The 20,880-nt window shown below is 37.3% G+C and overlaps 2 protein-coding genes across 7 annotated transcripts in view; one reads left to right on the forward strand and one right to left on the reverse strand.

The window, feature by feature from the left end:
- Positions 1-2,910, reverse strand: part of POLK (DNA polymerase kappa) — a 66,887-nt gene extending 63,977 nt beyond the window's left edge. Inside the window, exon 1 of one of the 2 annotated variants that reach the window (XM_078067175.1) lies at positions 2,781-2,910. The gene's annotated coding sequence lies outside the window, so the exon portion shown is untranslated. The remainder of the gene's footprint in view (positions 1-2,780) is intronic. The other variant, XM_036100941.2, reaches the window with a different exon arrangement.
- A 157-nt stretch (positions 2,911-3,067) lies between these two features.
- The window catches only part of CERT1 (ceramide transporter 1), a 117,271-nt gene continuing 99,458 nt past the window's right edge, over positions 3,068-20,880 (forward strand). For 4 of the 5 annotated variants that reach the window (XM_078067177.1, XM_078067176.1, XM_078067179.1 and 1 more), the window contains exons 1-2: positions 3,321-3,561; positions 9,381-9,515. In XM_078067177.1, coding sequence (XP_077923303.1) covers positions 3,466-3,561; positions 9,381-9,515 — 231 coding nt within the window. In that variant the 5' untranslated portion in view covers positions 3,321-3,465. Of the gene's footprint in view, positions 3,562-9,380; positions 9,516-20,880 lie in introns of all 5 variants that reach the window. The other variant, XM_078067180.1, reaches the window with a different exon arrangement.

The raw sequence follows: 20,880 nt of genomic DNA on the forward strand, positions 1-20,880 counted from the left end.
TTTTGATATACTTATGCAAATATGTATTTACAAATGCATTTAACAGCACAACAGTTGGGATATATATGATAAAAAGCGACTGGTTAAACTAATAATGCTATTTGTTAAGTTAGTATTTATTAAATACACATCCAAATTCATATGATTATTAAGGATGAAGCCAGCTAGGATTCATACCCAGGGACTATCTGCTTGCTCACTCTGAACTCACATGAATCACCATAGTGGCAGTTCTTGAACAGGCCTCACAGGAACATTGAAGAGAAGCTAATATGATTGATTAGTATTCAAAACAGGGGGAACAATGCATTTAAAGGGTCAAGTAGTTCTGGTTAAATTGAAAAGGCAGAGAGGCTTGAAGAGTAGCTTTTACATTTTTTAAATTTCTGAACTTCATTTAGGGGACACGCTGAATGTCATAAACACAGTAACAAGTTATAAAAAAGGTCTATCAATTTATATTATTTTGAATAGTTTACATGATAACTTGGTGGAAAGAGATCAGCAAACAAGGACAATCCCTTTTTCTTTAGAATTCCAAATAGCCATTGTTTTTAACTAAAAAGACCTGGGGCAAGGGGCCTACAAAGATCCAGGAGAAGGATTAGATAACAGGGTTAGAAAACAGGGTTTGTCACTGTCAAGTGGTAGGAAAAAAGGTTACCTTCTTTCAAACACTAGTTCAGCTATTAAAGTTACATTTGTACTTTTCTTACATTGTTTTCTGTTATAATCTCCTGGAAGGCCGAGCCCTGCCCCCCGCCCCCTTTTCAACTTTTTACTATCTTAAAATCACCCAGTCTTCAGCATAGTATCCTGGATGTTGTATGTTTGTTAAATTATTAACTGAAAGTTAGAATATAATACCAATTATATTGAATGCCTTCTATGTGCTGAGTACTACTCTAGGGACTAAGGATAGAAAAAAGTTATGAAAAAAATGGATGAAAAAAATTTAAAATTCTTGCCTCCATGGAACTCACATTCTAGGGAACAAAATAATACATGCAGTCTAATACATCCATTTAAACATTTATCATGGGATTTTCATGTATGTTAAATGATTTTTTTCTCAGAATGCCCCCTCCCTCAGCCCTATAGCTAGAAACAGACTACTACAGTGAAGCAATTTCCTACTAAGTGGGAACCTCAGAGATGTAAGTGCTGGTGGTTACAACCACACACAACTTAGAAATGCATAAAAGACAACAGAAAGTTCAATTTCAATATAAATATATACTATGCTCCCATGATTCTAAATCACATTATGAAGTGGATTTCTCAACAATTCACAATCATTTCCTTAAGACTAATGTCCTTTTAAAACCTAGAGCTCAAAAGAATCAAATATTACATCTAACCATATTAGGTAACCAAAGGGAAAGTAAAACTTAATTGTTACAGTATTCAAAATTCTAAAGATATAATTTAGTTAATTCAATAAAGAGGAAAACACGCTAAGTGGGTTTCTTCTTTTTTCTCTTTTGAATGACAACCTTGGGATTATGTTAATTAACATGTTGTCAAAGTATTTTCAAAAGCATTATCTCAAGGTTTTATTCATTGTATGGCTTTCAATTATCAATTACTACTTGATTTCACAATGGAAAAACGATCTGTAACTTATTTACAACAGATTCAGCATGTATAAGCATCAATCTAGGGGAACGAAAAGGTATCATAGGTACTTCTTAGAGACACTTCCCATCATTCTGTTTTTTCCTGAAGATCCCAGTTAAGTTGGCCTCTATCGCTACCAGTTATTTCCGGCCACTGTGCCTTTTTCCTTAGACTCAAAATTTCACTCCTATTCTCCAGCCACTGCAGTACACAGGTACTCTTTCTAACGTTTAATAACGAATTTTGTTGTTGGCAATTATTAGGAAATTGACAAGATGTAAAAGTAGCAAACGAGAGGAGAAAGAACTGAAGCTACAAATTAAAGATCTCACAATAAAAACTGTCCCTATAATTTATGCAAAAATAGACAAAGATCCGTTAGATCTTCTATTGGTCTTTCTTTCTACTAATTCAATTCTAGTCTTAAAGCCAGACTCCTATTGCATAATCTCTTATTATTCAGTAAGACTATTGCATTTTGGTTTTTCTTATACAATGAAGTTTCTACTCCACAACCTTTCCTATCTCTGACAGAGATAGGTCCGTAGATACGGTTAACCTGGCTTTAGGGAAGGTACTCATCTACAACTTAGAATAAACTCCAGTCTATCATTTTACATTCTCATTTTACTTTAAAAATTCTTCAAACGTCATTTATTCTCTGACATCTTCAAAATTACTACCAACAAAATGAACACTCTGTAACAATCAACAATACGAAATGCTTGCTCTGGTGAGAAGGGACTGAGAATTCTTCCTCCAAACGCGGGAAACACCAAGTTTGAAGTTTAACTTCTAAAGAGCGAAATAAAAAGACCTTCAACATTTGCAGAGGGAATTTGGCGGAAAGAAACCCCGTTTTCACTGAGACGTCGCAAACCACTGGCCCGCGGTAGAGGCAGAAGCGCCCGGTACACTCCCACCCCGGAAAAGTGGCAAGATGCTCCCGGGCTTTCAGGAAACAGCCCTGGAAGGCAGGCCCGGCATCCTCAGCAGAGTTATCTCACGTCCGGGCCCGCAAGCTCCGCAGGTTCGTCATAAACACACTAGGCAGAGATAGAAGGGTGGCTGAGGGGACGGATCACACAACTGTCAAACGAAGCCCACCCACCACTTGACCGGTCCCTAAGGCGACAGCCTTCCGGGCGCGGAACACTCACCGGTTGCCTCAGGATTCCGACTACAACTCCCAGGAAGCTGCGCGACTGACGGAGCAGCGTCCTTCCCAGAATGCAACAGAACGGGGACTCCATCCCTCTTCCTTTCTCTGCTCCTCCCACCTTTCCACCCTGCGTCACCCGGGAGAACCGGAGGTAGGGTGCGGGAGGGGACCTCCAGCCCTCGGCGTGCTTCGTCAGACGTTGGGAGAGGGACGGGGCGGGGAGCAGGGGGAGAATGGGAGGACGAAGGGGAGGGGAAAGGGGAGGGGAGGGTAAATAGTGGGCCAGGCAGGAAGATGGCGGCGGTAGCGGAGGTGTGAGTGAACCTGGGTTTCTGCAGCTGGATTTTTCTCTTCCCTTCTTTCCTTTTCCTTCTCTGAGATTGGCATCGAAGGGGCTGAGTTCGGGTGGTGGCGCCGGGCGCAGCGCAGGGGTCACGGCAACGGCGGCGGCTGACGGCTGGAAAGGCCGGCTTGTCGTCCTTCCCCGGTCCGCTCGGTGTCAGGCGCGGCGGCGGCGGCGGGGGCGCAGCGGCCGGACTTCGTCCCTCCTCCAGCTCCCCCCTGCGCCGGAGCGGCCACTCTTCCCTTCGCCATCCTCCGACCCTTCACCCCGGGTACTGGACGCTTCCTCCGGCGTAGGTCAGGGAGCGGGGGCCAGTCTCCTGCTCGGCTGTCGCGCCTCCATGTCGGATAACCAGAGCTGGAACTCGTCGGGCTCAGAGGAGGATCCGGAGACGGAGTCCGGGCCGCCTGTGGAGCGCTGCGGAGTCCTCAGCAAGGTGAGCAACCCGCGGGTCCGAGGGCCCCCTCCTCAGACTCCACCTGCCGCGAGGCGAGCCGCTGAGGGGATGGGGTGGGGTTGGGCGGGAGTCACGGACTGTCCCGGGGCGGGGGATGCGGAATGTGCCTGGGTGCGGGGCTGAGTACTGCCGCAGGAGTGCCAGGGTTGGGTGGGGGTGGGGGGGAGGAGGGGACTGTCCTGTTCACTTGCCCTGGGCCCGGGGGTGGCGGCCGAAGACTGGAGAAGACGTGTCCCAACCCCGGATTCGGTTTGGGAGTAGGATGGGCACCGTGACTTGGGACTCGGCGACATCTGTCCCGGGTGTAGGAATCCGGGTTGGGCAACAGCGGTGTGCGAACGACCGGGTATGGGAGCAGTACATATCGGACCTTTTCAAACGAGGTTAGTCCAGAGATGCAGAGCAGGTTTGTAAGATTCTGTGGATGCGGCGGTATAGACAGTAGCCGGAGCAACTGGGCATGGTGCGGAAATCTGAGGTGGTAAACTATGCCAAGTTTTATATAGTGAGAGGTCTCAGTGAGGAGGACTTTTGTACTTTTTCCCCTCATCCTTTTCCCCAGTTCAGAAAAGAGCTAGTGAATCGACACGTGATAGGTACAAGAAATATTCATAGTAACTTGGAACATGTCAGAATAGAGGCCGACCTTTAGTCCAGGAAGAAGAGAACTATTAATAATAAAATATTCTTGCAAAGGGCCAGAGTAAGGAAAACACATCTTACTTTTCCTGAAAATTTAAAAAACGCTTTTTCAAAATTTTAGCAAAGCAGAATAGTAGTAGGACTGTAAGGCTAATTATAATTAGTTAAAGTGGATGAGCCCCTTTTTAGGAGAGAAGATGGATGATTTTTTTCTTTTGATAGTACATGGTTTGGGGCTTGTTTGTTTCTTCGTTTAAAGTTTTTGCTATGAGAAGATCCTCATTGCCTTTTTTACTTCCTTCTCTCTTCTGTTAAAGTTTTAGAAATGGCCAGTCCCTCAGCAAGCTAGTCATAAGATACAAGATCATGTGCAGCCACTGACTATTAAGAAACCACCCTGCTTCCAGTATACATATTTTGGCTAAGCATTTGGACATTTATTGTGGAATTGTCATACTAGGTTTTTCTGTTATCTTTAGAAAGTGGTGAAAAGGGGGTTAGGTAAGACATGAATGTCAGAATTAAGACTTACAAGTGTTAACTTTCATTTACATAGCAGAAAAATCATGATGTGTCTTGATATTATGATCATTGGAATTGCAGTGAAAGCCTTTCAGTAAAGTGAAGCTCCCTAGGGTTTCTTTAGATTGAATGTAGGTTGTAGTTTAGAAATCTGTATTGAACACATTCTGTAGGAGCTATACATTTTCAGGTGGAATTTCAGGTGTGTTCCTTGCTTCTCAATTCTGGTAGATTCCTCACTTTTCTCATTAAATGAAAGCTGACTTCCAAACTAGTACTCTGGTGGTGGTATTTTATAAAACAGGCTGAACTTTTGACCTATTTGATACTACTCTTTTGGGGGGCTGAGGGGTGACGGGTGGAAAGAGTCCCCAAAGCTCTCTGAGTATTCACTGTTTGCAGAGCAGTATAGTAGGTATACCGTATGACAAAAAATGGAAAACTATCTCTTTGATATTTAAATGTCGAGAAATGTACTTTCTGATCGCTTCTGTGGTAGGCAAATAACTTTGATGTTGCTGCATATGTAGAATCAACAGGAATATAGTTTTTGGTATTTTTGTTAACAGCTATGAAGGCAATTTCTGTGAAATTTAACAATGTATGGTTATATATAATGATTTCTGGAAGCTTTTTAATCAAGAATATTTTATATTGAGGATGTCTGGGTGGCTCAGTCAGTTAAGCGTCTGCATTCGGTTCAGGTTGTGATCCCAGGGTCCTGGGATCGAGCCCTGAGTCAGGCTCCTTGTTCAGTGGGGAGTCTGCTTCTCCCTCTCCCTTTACCTGCTGCTCCCCTTGCTTGTGCGTGTGTGTTCTCTCTCTCTCTGTCAAATGAATTTAAAAAGATCTTTTTTTAAAAAAAGAATATTTTATATTGAAAACATGTTTTAAAATTTAAAGTACGTATATATTTTGATCCGTTTGTATTCACCTGATAATTTATACAAGAGTTAGAACTCAGCAACTGTTCTTTTCCTTCAATTGAGTAATGTAGATAAGTCTCAATACTAATGTGTTTTGTTTCTTCCCCTCCCAAATGGAATGAATTTGGAATGGTGGGAGGGGATAAACTTATATTAGAAATATACCAATCCAGAGTTTTTTTTTCTGTATGGTAATTTAAAATACATGGAAATATCTATGAAGCATATTTTCTATGGAATTACTTCTTTTTTTTTTTAAGATTTTATTTATTTGAGGGAGAGAGAGAACAAGCATGGGGGAGGGGCAGAGGAAGAAGGAGAAGCAGACTCCCCCTTGAGCAGGGGGCCTGATGTGGGGCTCAATCCCAGGACCCTGGGATCATGACCTGAGCCGAAGGCAGATGCCTAACCGACTGAGCTACCCAGGCGCCCCTATGGAATCACTTCTTAAGCACGTAGGTTCCACGAATACTGGAGAGACAATAATTCTAGTTGGTTATAACAAATATCGGGATGGATATTGATGGGAAAAGATTCATGCCTTAGTGGGACTTGAGAGAAACTAAGCCTGGATAAAATAAATGTCGTCAAGCTTCTTGTGAATTCTCTCCATCCTTCAAGGTTTACCTTATCTTCTATTTCTCCACATACCTAACCGTTGAGTGAAATTCTGTCCATCTTTAGAGGTTTGGTTTTTTTTAAGATTTTATTTATTTGTTTGAGAGAGAGAGAGGGAGCATGAGTAGGGGGAGGGGGAGAGGGAGAAGCAGACTCCCTGCTGAGCGGGGAGCCCAATGCGGGGGCTCTATCCCAGGACCCTGGGGTCATGACCTGAGCCATAGGCAGCTGCTTAACCAACTGAGCCACCCAGGAGCCCCCATCTTTAGAGTTTATCTCAAACTCTATTCTTAGCATGAAGCCTTTTCGTATTTTGCCAACCATTTTAGATCTCCTTCCCTTGAGCTCCCATAGTATTTTATTTGTAACTTGTTCTGACTCTTCCTCTAAATGTATTGTTTTCCTCTTGAAGTTATGCTCGCTGGACTATTGGGACCATAAATCTTTGATTCTGCTTCTGTGTATAGCATATTGCCTTGTCTCTGTTAGATGCGGAAGAGTGAGGGAATGTTATGAGAAAGGCAAAAATCTGCCTTCTAGCAGAAGCTAACATTTACTAATAAGTAAAGGGTCTTGAAGCTTATCTAATTTATTGGGTCCTCTATAAGAAAAAAACTTTAAAAATGGACACACAATTGCTGGAACCCATTCTGTCACTTTGCAAGAGGTCTGTTCTAGTGAACTGCACTGAAGGTTAAGCTTCATTAGTTCTGCATAATTCTGTCTCCAACTGAGAAAATACTGTGTCCCTGGCAGTGTTGTAAGTCTATTCTTGTTTAATCTTGACAACTTTAAAAGGTAGTGTTTGACAAAGAAACAGAGGATAAATAACTTGACCGCAGTCACACAGTTACCAGCCTTCTGAGGGGCAGTAATTGGAAATGAGGTAGGATTAAGGTATACCACTCTAAACAATCTGTATTATAGGCAATGGGGAGTTGTCCATGTAAGTTTTGGAGCTAGTGGTTCAGTGAGATTAATATGTAAGATAAGTAAGCCAATGTGCTTAATAAGTAAATAAGATTGTGCAAGTTATGAAAGAAAATGCAAAAGATGCTAGAGGTAAGGTTGTTAAGCCTTCTCAGGAGTCTAGTAATCTGACAATTTGATTGGACTAATTGAAAATAGAGAAGAGCCAAATTTAAGGGTTTACTATGAAGGAAAGATGAATAGGAGTTGATGACAGGCTGTAAAGATTGACAAGAAACATTATCTCTTATGAATATAGTAGGGGTATTCATGATTTTTTTCAGCCATTCAAATAACAAGCAAAGAAAGTAAAGCTCGGAAAAGTTAAATAACTTGTCGAAACTCCTTATGTAACTAATAGAGTCTATCTGATTTTATATGCACTACTCTGTCCATACAATACAGGAACACTCAGCCAGGTTTGAATCTGAATTGACTGCAGAAATACCAGTATAGCAAAGGAAATAGGAATATAGGGAAGAAAGTGCACCTTATTGGAGGAGATGAATGCGATTTTGTATGTAACCATCGTTGTTTCGAGTCAGTGTATAAGTGGTGGTAAGTCATAGGGAGTTAGAAATAAGGAAATGGTGATTAGGGAGCTCATGGGAAAGAATGTGTTAAATTGCCAGCATGGATGAGCTCTCAGTGAAGGGTCGTAATGGTGGGCCTTAGAAGATTTAAGAGCTGAACTGTCTCAAACATGCTGAGTAGGGAATAGAAAAGTAAAGATTTCTCAATGGGTATAGAGCCTGAGCCAATGCGGTATATTTTTGACAGTCCATTTTTAATTAGTTTTTGGCAGATAGTGTTGGAATTAGTTTTTGGAATTATCTATACATACATAAAACCCCCAAAGCATAAAAATATACAAAATCAAGAATTCCCGTAGAGGTTGCATTTCTGGCTTTGCAAGTTTATTGATTGTGATCTGTAGTGTGCAGCAAGACTTCAGCCACACAGAAACCATTTATAGGCACTAGAAACTGATAATTCAAGTGTTTTTGAAAACCAGTTTTTTTTTTTTTTTTTTTTAAAGATTTTATTTATTTATTTGAGAGAGAGAGAATGAGAGACAGAGAGCATGAGAGGGAGGAGGGTCAGAGGGAGAAGCAGACTCCCTGCCGAGCAGGGAGCCCGATGCGGGACTCGATCCAGGGACTCCAGGATCATGACCTGAGCCGAAGGCAGTCGCTTAACCAACTGAGCCACCCAGGCGCCCGAAAACCAGTTTTTTTTAATAGTTGTATTATTACTCTTGGATTTAAAAAATAGATCTTCAGAGAAACTTGGAAAATGAATTAACTATTTTTAATATGTAGTATCGAGTTCTATGGACAAAAAAGTAAAGTTTATATAGACTTAAAGATTAATATCTAGTATTTTTGCTTGGATGGAGTTATAAATATCATACATGTTCACATAAGAACAACTTAAACAAAAGTAGAATTAGGCCATGATTAGCTTCATACTTCTGTTGATTTGAAAGCTTCATGCAGTACTTGGCGTAGGAGAATGAGAGGCTATAAACCAAACTTACTTTTCTATTGAATATGTTAATTATGGTAGAGACCAAAACAATCTTAAGTGTCATGAAGTTGGTGAGGAGGGGAGGATGAAGACACGCAAAAAAAGCAGATTTTTTTTAAGATTTTATTTATTTATTTGACAGAGAGAGACACAGCGAGAGAGGGAACACAAGTAGGGGGAGTGGGAGACAGAGAAGCAGGCTCCCTGCTGAGCAGGGAGCCCCATGTGGGACTCGATCCCAGCACTCTGGGATCACGACCTGAGCCAAAGGCAGATGCTTAACAATTGCGCCACCCAGGCGCCCCAAAAGCAGAATTTTTAACTGAACTCTGCATCAGTTTTATTCCTCAAATGTTAAAAAGAAGAAAATATAATAATTTTGTAAAAATTACTGAAAATCATACAATCTAGAAAATCTCAGCTTCTCACTTTTTATAATCATTTATACTGTTTACAATTAAGCTAGAACTTTTCACATTTTGGTTTTAAAATTAGATTGATAGCTGTTTCAGAAAGTTTGGATTTCTAAAATACTGACTTTTATATTTTGTTTTCCTTTTCCCTCCCACCCCCCCACCCCCTTACCTCCAGTGGACAAACTACATTCATGGGTGGCAGGATCGTTGGGTAGTTTTAAAAAATAATGCTCTGAGTTACTACAAATCTGAAGACGAGACAGAGTATGGCTGCAGAGGATCCATCTGTCTTAGCAAGGCTGTCATCACAGTAAGTTCCTCTTCTTCATTCAACAAGTATTTATTGAGCATCAGCTGTACCCTAGGAATTGTTCTAGCGGCTTGGATATATCTGTGAATAAGAGAGAAAGATCTTTGCCTTTGTGGAGCATAGAGTCTAATACTTCTTTCCATAAAGTTATTTTATAAAGACAGATACTATTTTTCTAGTTGTTATAGCAAGCCGTTAAGAGATTCAGAAAAAAATGTATTTGAAGACTTCATATCTGATGAGATTAGGACAGTTACATGGCAGGTTATTGAAGAAGTTAAAGCAGAAAACAAAAAAAAATGTATCTTAACATTTAAAAATTTTAATTTAAAATACTTAAATCTATATTCATTTGCCAGCTTTTTGATGTAATGTTAACACCATCTCTTTGAATGTGGAATTGAGAGAAGTTGTTCTTGTAAACTATATCCATAATGCATGATTTGCAATTTCCAGTTTTGATTTCTCTAAAGTGGAATAAAAACTTAAAGATAGTTTTGAAAAACCCAAAGTATAGGTTCTTCTGATTTTTTATGGTTTCCTTAATATTTTACAGATGTCTCATCTTTGTCTAATTCAGTACCTTTTTAAAGAATGACTCACCTTTATTGAGTCATTCTACTTAGTCTGCATTCAACTTAGTTTACATAGAAACAACTCTCGTTTTGCATCCGTATTCCATAGACTTATGTAATATTAATTATGTAAGGACCACATCAGGTAAACTGGCATAAACAGGTTTGGGAACAACCAACTGATTTGTTAAACATAACTCAACCTGTGGGATCAGAAGTGGTTAAATATGCTAAAAATAGCATATAAGTTGAGAATAGTCAGTGTGCCATGGCATATTTAATAAAAGAGCAAAAAAAGGTGTTGACTAAAGCAGGTCAGTTAAGTGAAGGTCAGTTAAGGGTGGTATTGTACTGAAAATCTAGAAATGGGTATGTTAAAACCTAACCATAGATTTTACTGATACATTCAAAGAGAATTCACAGGATAGAAATTATATTGCTTATAAAAGTGAAAAGTATACTTTGAGTCTGTGTTGATTTCTAAATCTGACTTACATATGTTTATGTTACACATTTGAGGAAAATCTTACAGTATTTTGCTCTTATTTTTCATACATTCTACCCTCATGTATATTCAGAGTTTGAAAACAAACTTAGCTGGATATTGAGTTGGAAAAACTTGCAGAGGAATTGTTTGTAAGTGTTAAGAATGAAACTACTACTCTCCATTCTTGGGAACAATTTTAAAGAAATTTAAATTGAAAGAAATTTTAAAGAAACTTTGAACATAAAAAGCTCAGTATTGACTTGTATGTTGTACATTATATGGTGTATTTTGAAGTTGTGTATAGTTTTGTATTTTGGGGTTTTATTTCCCTTGAGATAGATTATTATGCTAGAGGACAGAATAATGGATGCAAACATGTTTTTAATCTTGAAGTGTCAAATTTGCATATTGTCAAATGCTTGTTAGTTATTACACTTGATTCTTTGAAAATACATTGTTGGTTGATGTGAAAATGGGAGGAATGAAATTTTATCTTTATTGTTTACTATTAGTATTCCTAGAGTACTATGTTAGTTTCTATAGAGTTAAATATAGTTACCCTGTTTTGAGTTATGAACTGAGGTGATAGTGCATGGCTTATTTAAGGAAAAGAAAAAATTTTAATAAACAATTATATTGGGGTGCCTGGGTGGCTCAGTCGTTAAGCATCTGCCTTCGGCCCAGGTCATGATCCCAGGGTCCTGGGATCGAGTCCCTCATCGGGCTCCCTGCTCTGCGGGAAGCCTGCTTCTCCCTCTCCCACTCCCCCTGCTTGTGTTCCCTCTCTCACTGTGCCTCTCTCTGTCAAATAAATAAATAAAATCTTAAAAAAAAAAAAAAAACAATTGCATCTGCTCAGAAAAAAACAACTTGTTATTTCTTTGTAGTTTTTGTTGTTGTTGTTATACCTATATTTGCATGCAGAACTTTCATTGTGGTACATGGTCAAAGAAATGGGTAGGAAAGTGATACAATTTGAAAGGAGATGAGGAAGGGACCTAGTGGTATTCAGTAAGCTAAGCAGTGATAGAGAAAGTAAAAATATGAATGAGGCAGCAGATTCTGAGTGGTAGCCCTCGATACAGTAAAACAGGTTGTAGGGAGAAACACAAACATTTATATTCCTGAAACCCTTCAACTTTCAGTCTCTTCCTTGCTCTGTGGGTTCAAAGGTTCACTGTTACATATGTCAAGGAAATTACAGAATATAACTGAATTCAGTGAACTTCTCACAGTGAAGTTTACAAATAGAACATGCACTTGAGTTAAATTACAGAAATGTAATGCTAATCTTCTCTGTTAAATAGGTATCTTTCGCTTTTCTTAAGTATGGGCTATTATATGTATCACTTCATCTCGGAAGACAAAAAGTAAATGTCAATGTTGAATTTGCTCACATGGCACCCTTATAAAATTGACAGTATTCATATGTGAAGAAATCTGGACTTGAAGAATTGTAACCATTAACATATTACTTGTTGGTGAACCTGGTATCTGAGCCCACCTTTTCTGATAGAACCTAATTCATTGTTAAATTCACTTGTAACTTTAGTTTAACAATTAAGTCATTCTTAATTTATTTTAATCATGTTCTTTGGCTATGTGATGATAAATTGGGTGAAATATTTTCAAAGAATAAAGTATTTCCTGGGAGAATTTATTATTTGGAAATAATTCTTAATGTAAAAGGATTGTGAGTGAGTGAGTGAGGAAAAAAACAGTACTTCTTCATTTTATGAAAAATAAGCTATCTGTATGTAGAGTAAATGTATAAAGAGTGTTGAATTTCTGAATTACTCTAGTTTGTTATTTGCTTAAGACCTAGTCCATGCTACAAAACTTGCCAAATAGTAGATGTTCAATATATGTTAGTTGTATTTTTTCAATCAAAAGTAGTGTTTTTGGAGTATTTAAACTGTTTTTTATTTTTTAAAATTCTATTTTTAAATAAAATACTCATGGTAAAAAAATGTGATCCATGGCATGAAAAGGTTTAAAAAGTAAATGCTTCTCTTTGCTCTTAGTCCTGCATTCAAGAAATAAAAAGTTAAATTTCTGTTTTGTTCTTCCAAATAATTTGAATGCCTTTCCAAGTATTTATTTGTTTATATCCTTCATTTTTATTTACACAAATAGCATCATATTAAATCTCGACCTTGTTTTCTTTTAGCGTGACTTGGGTGTTAACTACTATATTCTGTTGAATTGTATGGATGTACCATATCTTGTTTATTTGCTCCCTTCCTCTTTTTGGACATTTAGATTATATCTATTTTTTTTATTGCAAATGTTGTGGGAACAAACATTTATTTTAAAATTTGTTAATAGTTACTGTCAAATGACTTAATTCAAAAGAGTACCACTTTTCACTCTTACCAGTAATGTATGAGTGCCTATTTTCCCATACCCTCAAGTATTGAGGAAGTTGGGTTTGGCAGATGTTAAAATATTTGTCAAACTGCTAGATAAAAATAATATCTTAATATTTTAAATTGCATTTTCTATTTATGAGAGTAACTTCATATGTTTATAGGCCGTTTATATTTCTTTTTCCTCTTCCAGTCATTTATTCATTTCTTTCTTTTCTTTCCTTATTGATTTATAGAAGCTCCTGATAACATGGTAATTGGCCATTTGTCATATTTGTTGCAAATACTTTCCACAATTTGTCATTTGCGTATTCTTTCCTTGTTTTATAGTCTTTTATAGCCTTACAGAAATTAAAATTTTTTACTTACTCTTACTGACCTTTTCCTTTATGGCTTCTGCATTTAGTTATGTTTAGATAGTATTTACCACTTAAAAGACTATAATATAATACATAGCTATATTTTCATCTGAAATTTACATTTGAATTTTATTCCTATGAGAGTTATTTTAGTCTAAGGAATGATGTGGGAATTTAGCTTTTTATTGTTTTCCAAATGACTGTATATTCTAATGCCATTAGTTGAATAATTCAGCTTTTCTCTACTGGCTTGAAATGTCACCATCATTATATATTACGTTCCTGTGTGTGTACTTGGGATTGTTTCTGCTCTCTCATCTGTTCACTTGGTTTGTGTATTCCTCTTCTTTGTAGCATGTTTAAAATTATATTACTAATATTTCATCAACATTTCATGATTCTTTCATGAAGATAAAAGAAGTGATTTCTTTGCATTTACTGAGATAAGATGTTTTGGGAATTAGGTAGGTAGAGATATTTGGTATAATGAAATAGTAATGTCTTTAGAATTGGTTTGCCTAGGGTCTGTAGTCCCAACTCACCCTAGGTATCTGACTTTGTATACCTGAAACTTTGTAGAACTTCTTTAATTACCAAATGAATGGAATTCCTGTTACTCTTGTAGGTTGGCTATAGGGAAATATATCCACAATTTCATGGTTTAATATTTTCAGAGGAAAAACTGCAAGGTAGTGAAAATGTTCATTGCTGGATTTTAAAAAATTAAAGCCAAATAGTTCTTTGGTAAGTAAGGGTTGAAGGAGAAGTTGAAAGATCTTGGCAAAATTAAAGAAGCTAATAGAGATGTGAAAGCAAGGGAAGGAAGTATTCAAATTGAAGAAAACTATAAAACTAAACAAAAAAGTTTTAAAGTGCCAAATAAAGACTAATCAGATCCAAAAAGTTTTTGAAGGTGGAATTATAAAGTAAGAAATTATGATACAGAATAATGTTTAGCAAACTGGATATCACCAAAGATGAGTAGTGTGCCATAAATAATCGTTACACAAGGAACTCTAGATTAGTGAGAAATTTAAGAAATTGGCCTTTTATGAAGTATGTAATTTTGCTATATTGAACTGGTAGAAAGAGGAAGGTATATACAACAAGTAAAAGTGCTAGATAAGATATTAGTTGGTAATTCTTATTTGAGGAGCATTCGCCTATGAATTTCTAAAGAAATTAGAATCTTAAACTACTAAGATTTATGCCTTGAAAAACTAATAATATCTGTTCAGTTCATTTGGAAACATCTTCTGTGTTTAGGTAGCTTGAATGTGCCTTGAATAATGTAATTCATATAATTCAAATATTTAAAATATTTGGTAAAAGGTTTTTGTTTTGTTTTGTTTTTTAAGATTTTATTTATTTATTTGATAGACAAGTAGGCAGAGCAGCAGCAGAGGGAGAGGGAGAAGCAGACTCCCCGCTGAGCAAAGAGCTGGACGTGGGGCTTGATCCCAGGACGCTGGTATCATAACCTGAACCCAAGGCAAATGCTTAACCAACTGAGCCACCCAGGCACCCCTGGTAAAAGGTTTTGTAAGTGGAAAAATATAAAAAAGAACACTTGTTGAAATGTAGGACCCAGAATATTGAAATAATTTGCCCAAAATTATGTAATTAAAGAATGTAATTAGCTTGCTAGGTTTGCCCTAACAAAGTACCACAAACTGGGTGGCTTAAACAACAAATTTATTGTCTCCCAGATCTGGAGATTAGAAGTCAGATCAAGGTGTAATCAGGGTTGGTTCCTTCTGTTGCTTTTAGTGGTTTCCTGACCATCTGGCATTCTGGTGCTTATGGATGCATTAGTCCCATGTTTGCATTCATGTTCACATAGTGTTCTCTCTGTGAACATATTCATGTCCACATTTCCCATTTTTGTAAGGACACCAGTCATATTGAATTAGGGGCCTACTCCAGTGTGACCTCATCCTGACTAATTACATCTCTATTACCCTGTTTCCAAACAAAGTCACAGAATTCTGAGTTATGCAGTGTTAGGGCTTCAACAGGTACATTTGAGCACACGATTCAACCCATGACACTAAATACTTGAGTTAAGACTGCAACCCAAGTCTCCTGATTTCCATCTGGTGTTATTTTATCACATGTCACTGAGCATAGGAAAAAATGTATATATATGATGTATTTTATTTTGTGTAAGATTTGCAAGAACATGCCTGTTAAATATTTATAAAGCAGCTCTTTAAAATTTGTGATCTACTATTAATGCCTTCTGTTAAATCTCTATGATAAATATAGTCTACATTTTAGCATTGATGTTTCCATAAAGCAAGGAATATACATAATTTTCTAGATTTGCCTGCTTAAAACAGTTAGCAGGAGGCTTATTTTCTTAGTTTTCTTGAAGGTCTTTTAAGCTTCACATATACCAGTTTTTGTTTAGTATTTTTATTCAGCATTATATCTTTTAATTTCCAAAGTGCTTAACATTTCATTCATGGGCTCTGAAGTCAAACGTGGGTTTCGTCTTGTCTCTTCTTATGGCCAAAGGTACCTTTCTCTGAGTTTCACCTTCCTTAACTGGTTAGAGATGGGGAGGATATAAGATCTAAGTATGGGATGCTTATGTGTATTCAACAGAATAACATAGAAGCACTTGTACAGTTCTTAGTATATAATAGGCACTCAGATTTCTTTATTTTAATGTTTGTATAAGAAATAAAGCCTACAGTTTAAAAATAAAGAAAAGGGGAAGCTGGCAAAGCCTTTTATTAAAGGGTGACAAAGATGGCAGATAACTTATTAGAGCCAGGATATGTTCCATTTCCTATTTGAAAAGATTCTCATTAATTTCCTTTGACCACTTTTCTTCCACCAAGTTGTTCTGTTTCTCTTATTCTCTCTTTACATATATATGTGTGTGTGTGTATATATATGTATATAAATAAACAGTTAAGTTTTTATATGCTTTCTGCATGTTCCTGACAAACTTTTTTCCTTGTTCTATTTATGGTTTTAAGTCATGTCATGCCTTCTTAAAACTCAGATTTATTGAAGTATAATTTACATCCAGTAAAATTCACCCCTTCTAAGTGTACAGTTACAGGTTTCATAAATGAATACAATCATGTAATCACTACCACAATTTCCATCACCTCAGAAGGATATAGACAATTTCCATCACCCCAGAAGGTTCTCGCCTGCCTCTTTGTAGTCAGTTATCTCCTTATCCCCAACCTCTGGAAACCACTGTTCTTATAGTTTTGCCTTTCCCAAAATGTTATATAAATGGAATCATACAGTAATGAAGCTTTTTTTGTTTGGCTTTTCATTTAGCATAATGCTATTGAGAGTCATCCATGTTGTTGCATTTATCCCTAACTTGTTCCTTTTTGTTACTGAGTACCATTCCACTGTATAGACATACACAGTTGTTTATCCTTCACCATTGAGGGATATGTGTTTGTATCCAGATTTAGGCTACCGTAAGTAAGGCTGCTGTAAATATTCATGTGCAGCTGTTTGCGTAAACTTTCGCTTTTATTTCTCTTGGGTAGATAACTAGGAATGGGATTGCTGGGTCATACAGTAAATGTATGTTTAACTTTATAAGAAACTGCCAAACTGTTTTCCAGAGTGGCAGTACCATTTTATTTTCCTACCAACAATACATGAGAATTCCAGTTGCTCAACATTTTGTCATTGCTTGTTTTTTGTTTTTTGTTTTTATTTTAACTAGTCTAGTAGCTGTGTAATAATATCTCGTTGTTTCAACTCACATTTTCATAATGACTAATAATGTTTTATATCTTTTCATCTGCTTGTTATTTGTATCTCTTTGGTGATATGTCAGTTCAAATCTTTTGTTTCTGTTTGTCTTCTTAATATTGAGTTATGAAAGTTCTTTGGATATTCTGGATACTGTAACTTTTATCAGACATGGGTTGTTGTTTTTTTTTAATCAGACACATATTTGGCAAATATTTTCTCCTAACCTAAAAGGCTGATTTTTGTCACTATCATCAGAAAATCAGTTACATTTAAAACATATTTAAATGTATATTTTGCAGACTTTTTGCTCTGAATTCTTAGGAGCCCTTGAAGGCTATTTATTTCCCAGTATAGTTTACAAAGATACCAGCACTATTATTAGGTTTTTAAATAGGTTATTTATAGAGAGGTAGCATTTCTCACATTCTTTAAATTTTTATTTTTTAATTTGGGCATACAGTGACACTAAGTGACAGAGCTTTAGATTTAAAATTACCTGCTTACAATTCATCATGTAGTCAATTCACTGGTATTGCTGTTGAGCTTCTTTGGAGTAAGTGCTATGTGTGCTTGACCTTTGTTGTTTCTTCACTGAAACAAGAAAACCATGGCTGATAAAGAATGATATATTCTCTTGGTCCCCAAGTTAGAGAATATATATTATCCAACAATTATTTCTTTTAAAAGTATATGTACCCACTAGTGAGGATTTATAATTTAAAAAGGAAAAAGATCACTTATAAATTGATCATAAGGTACTAAACGACCAAAAAGCCGTGAGTAGTTGAGGCTCATCCAGAAATTAAGGTGGTCTCTAAAATAATGTATTGAGGACAGGAGACAGGGTTGGGTAATGATTCTTGAAACTTACATATAAATCCAGTTTCACGCAGTGAAGTTTTCTCCTGTTGTTAAAAGTTGTTAAGTGGTTTCATTTAACTTTTAAAAAATTAGGAAATTCGGGGCGCCTGGGTGGCTCAGACGGTTAAGCTTCTGCCTTCAGCTCAGGTCATGATCCCAGTGTCCTGGGATCGAGCCCCGCATCGGGCTCCCTGCTCAGCTGGAAGCCTGCTTCTCCCTCTCCTACTCCCCCTCCTTGTGTTCCCTCTCTCTATGTCAAATAAATTAAAAAAAACAAATCTTAAAAAAAAAAAAAATTAGGAAATTCATCTCAGTAAGGATGCATATACTTTATCTCCTTGCCCAAAGTCAGTGGGTTAAACCGAAAAGGGAGAACCAGAGATAAGACAATAGAAGAGAGCATTTTAGAAGCTGGAAAACAGATGGACAAGTGCAAAGTGAGTTAATAGGTCCTGGAAACCCAAATCCTAAGTTATCAGTTGGGAAATCTGAGAACTAGATTTACATTGCAATAATATAACACTTTAATAAGAATTTGGATATGAAAGTTGTAAAAAATAAGGATACAGAGTATCAGTTTAAGAAGCAGTCAGATCCCCAGATTTTTCTCTCCCAACTCTGTGTGGTTGGGTGGTTGACCTACCCCTGCACTAACCTGGTAAAGATAGGAGGTTTATTCTTTTTTTTTTTTAAAGATTTTATTTATTTGACAGAGAGAGAAATAGCAAGAGCAGGAACACAAGCAGGGGGAGTAGGAGAGGGAGAAGCAGGCTTCCTGCCGAGCAGGGAGCCCGATGTGGGACTCGATCCCGGGACCCTGGGATCATGACCTGAGCTAAAGGCAGACGCTTAACGACTGAGCCACCCAGGCGCCCTAGGAGGTTTATTCTATAGGGATAATAAAATAGTGGTCTCTGGGCTGGAGAGTGCGGAAATGCAATTAGAAGCAATTGAAAACAAGGAATGATACTAAAATAGAGGTGGTTAGGGGAAGTGTGCACTGAATACGGAGACCTTAACTTCACCCTATTCACTTACGTGGTTCAGCAAGCTCTAAGTGACAAACTTTCATACTGAGGGCAGGAGATTGCTGGAGACTTGTCTAGATCAAGGGTCAGCCAGCCCAACAGGAAAGACCTAAAGATAACATCAGAGCTTCTTCAACAAAGTAGCCCAACTGGATTAGCCAGCAGTGAAGCTCATCTTTGATAAAATGCCCATACATAACTTTTCAGGTTCCCCAACTTTGTGGATCCCCAACTCTTAGAAATGAACAGACAGTCAAGGACCACCAGGCATATGAGGTTTCCAGTATGAAAAAGATCAAGAGAATAAATACAAGATGAGGCAAGAAATTTTCAAATATCCCACAAAAATAAAGAAAATTTGGTTTTTCTGTATTCTCAGAGAATTTGGAATCATGAAACAGAAATGTATACTATAAAAAAGAAAGGATTAAAAAGAGCTGTCGGAAATTATAAATACGGTAGCAGTGATGAAAAAAATCAGAAGGTTAGAAGATAGAATTCTAACCATTTCCCAGAAAATCGAGAAGATAAAAAAGATAGTGAATGAGAGAAAAGATAAAATTAAGGAATGATCCAAGAATTTTAATATTTGAGCGGTAGAAACTTGAGGAAGAGAGAAGAAAGGTAGCATCAATAAAAGACTACAAGAGCATAAAAATCTTGATTTCAAAAACATAATGAGTTTACTGAGATGAATGTAAGAAAACATTTTATAGAAAACATAAAAAATAAAAGAATACAAGAAAAATTCATAGAAATAAAGGACATGAGTTTTGGGGTGCCTGGGTGGTGCGGTCGGTTGAGCGTCCAACTCTTGGTTTGCGCTAGGGTCGTAATCTAAGGGTCCTGGGATCAAGCCTGGTGGGGCTCTGCGCTCAGGACAGTGTCTGCTTGGGTTGCTCTCTCCCTCTGCCCCTCCCCTCTCTTTTTCTAAAATAAATAAATCTTAAAAAAAAAAAAGACAGGATATGAGTTTTCACTTTGAAAGGGTCAAGGAAGGCCCGGCATATTAGATGAAAAAAGACCCATTATTAAAGACACGTCCTTGTACTGAGTCAGACCACTGGGAAGAAAGAAGATCCTGCATGCTTCCAGAGAGGGAAAACAAATGACAACAAAGGATGAGGTTTCAAAATGACTATGGACTTCTCAAAACACTAGAAGCTAAAATGCAATGGGCCATGCATTCATGCTTCTGAATAATTATTTTCGACACTAAATTCTATATACAGCCAAACCATTAAGGCACTATAAGGGTAGATAAAAGCATTTTAAAATGTCTCAAAAAATTTACTTCTTGTGGCTTTTAAAATGTCTTATTTATGTTAGTTCATTTTAAAAGGTCTTATTTTAGATATATATCTACAGATGAAATGATATGTTTAGAAGTTGCTTCAAAATAATCCATCTGGAAGGGCTTGAATTGGTGGGAGTAAAAAGGGGGTTTATTACCCTGTTCTTTATTTTGCATATGTTTGAAAATTCCCGTAATAAAAAGTAAAAAACACGCAAATACACATTCTACAAAGCTTTCTTTTAGAAAATGTGCCCTATCAAAACAAGGAAGTATTAAATAACAAAGAGGGAGATATGGCAGAGAACATTGTTCTCAAAGTGTGATCTCCAGGCCATTAGCATTAAAATCAGCTGTGAACTTGACAGAAATGCAAATTCTCGGGCCCAATCTCAGACCTAATGAATCAGAAACTCGGCTATGAGCTTCAGCATTCTGTCTTCTAGTGATTCTGATGCATGCTGAAGTTTCTTGCTCTCCTAAAACAAGAAAAATAGCTATGCTCAAGTAAAGAATGGATATCTCATTATCTTAACTGCGCTTATTCTCTGGGCTTTGATATTTGATCTGACATTTTAAATGAATGGAGTCATTATACATAAAGGCAGAGGAATTGCTATTAGTTGTGTTATTGGTGCTAGCAGTCTGAAT

The sequence above is a fragment of the Halichoerus grypus genome, chromosome 2 (genome assembly GCF_964656455.1).
Source record: "Halichoerus grypus chromosome 2, mHalGry1.hap1.1, whole genome shotgun sequence".
Taxonomy (NCBI): domain Eukaryota; kingdom Metazoa; phylum Chordata; class Mammalia; order Carnivora; family Phocidae; genus Halichoerus; species Halichoerus grypus.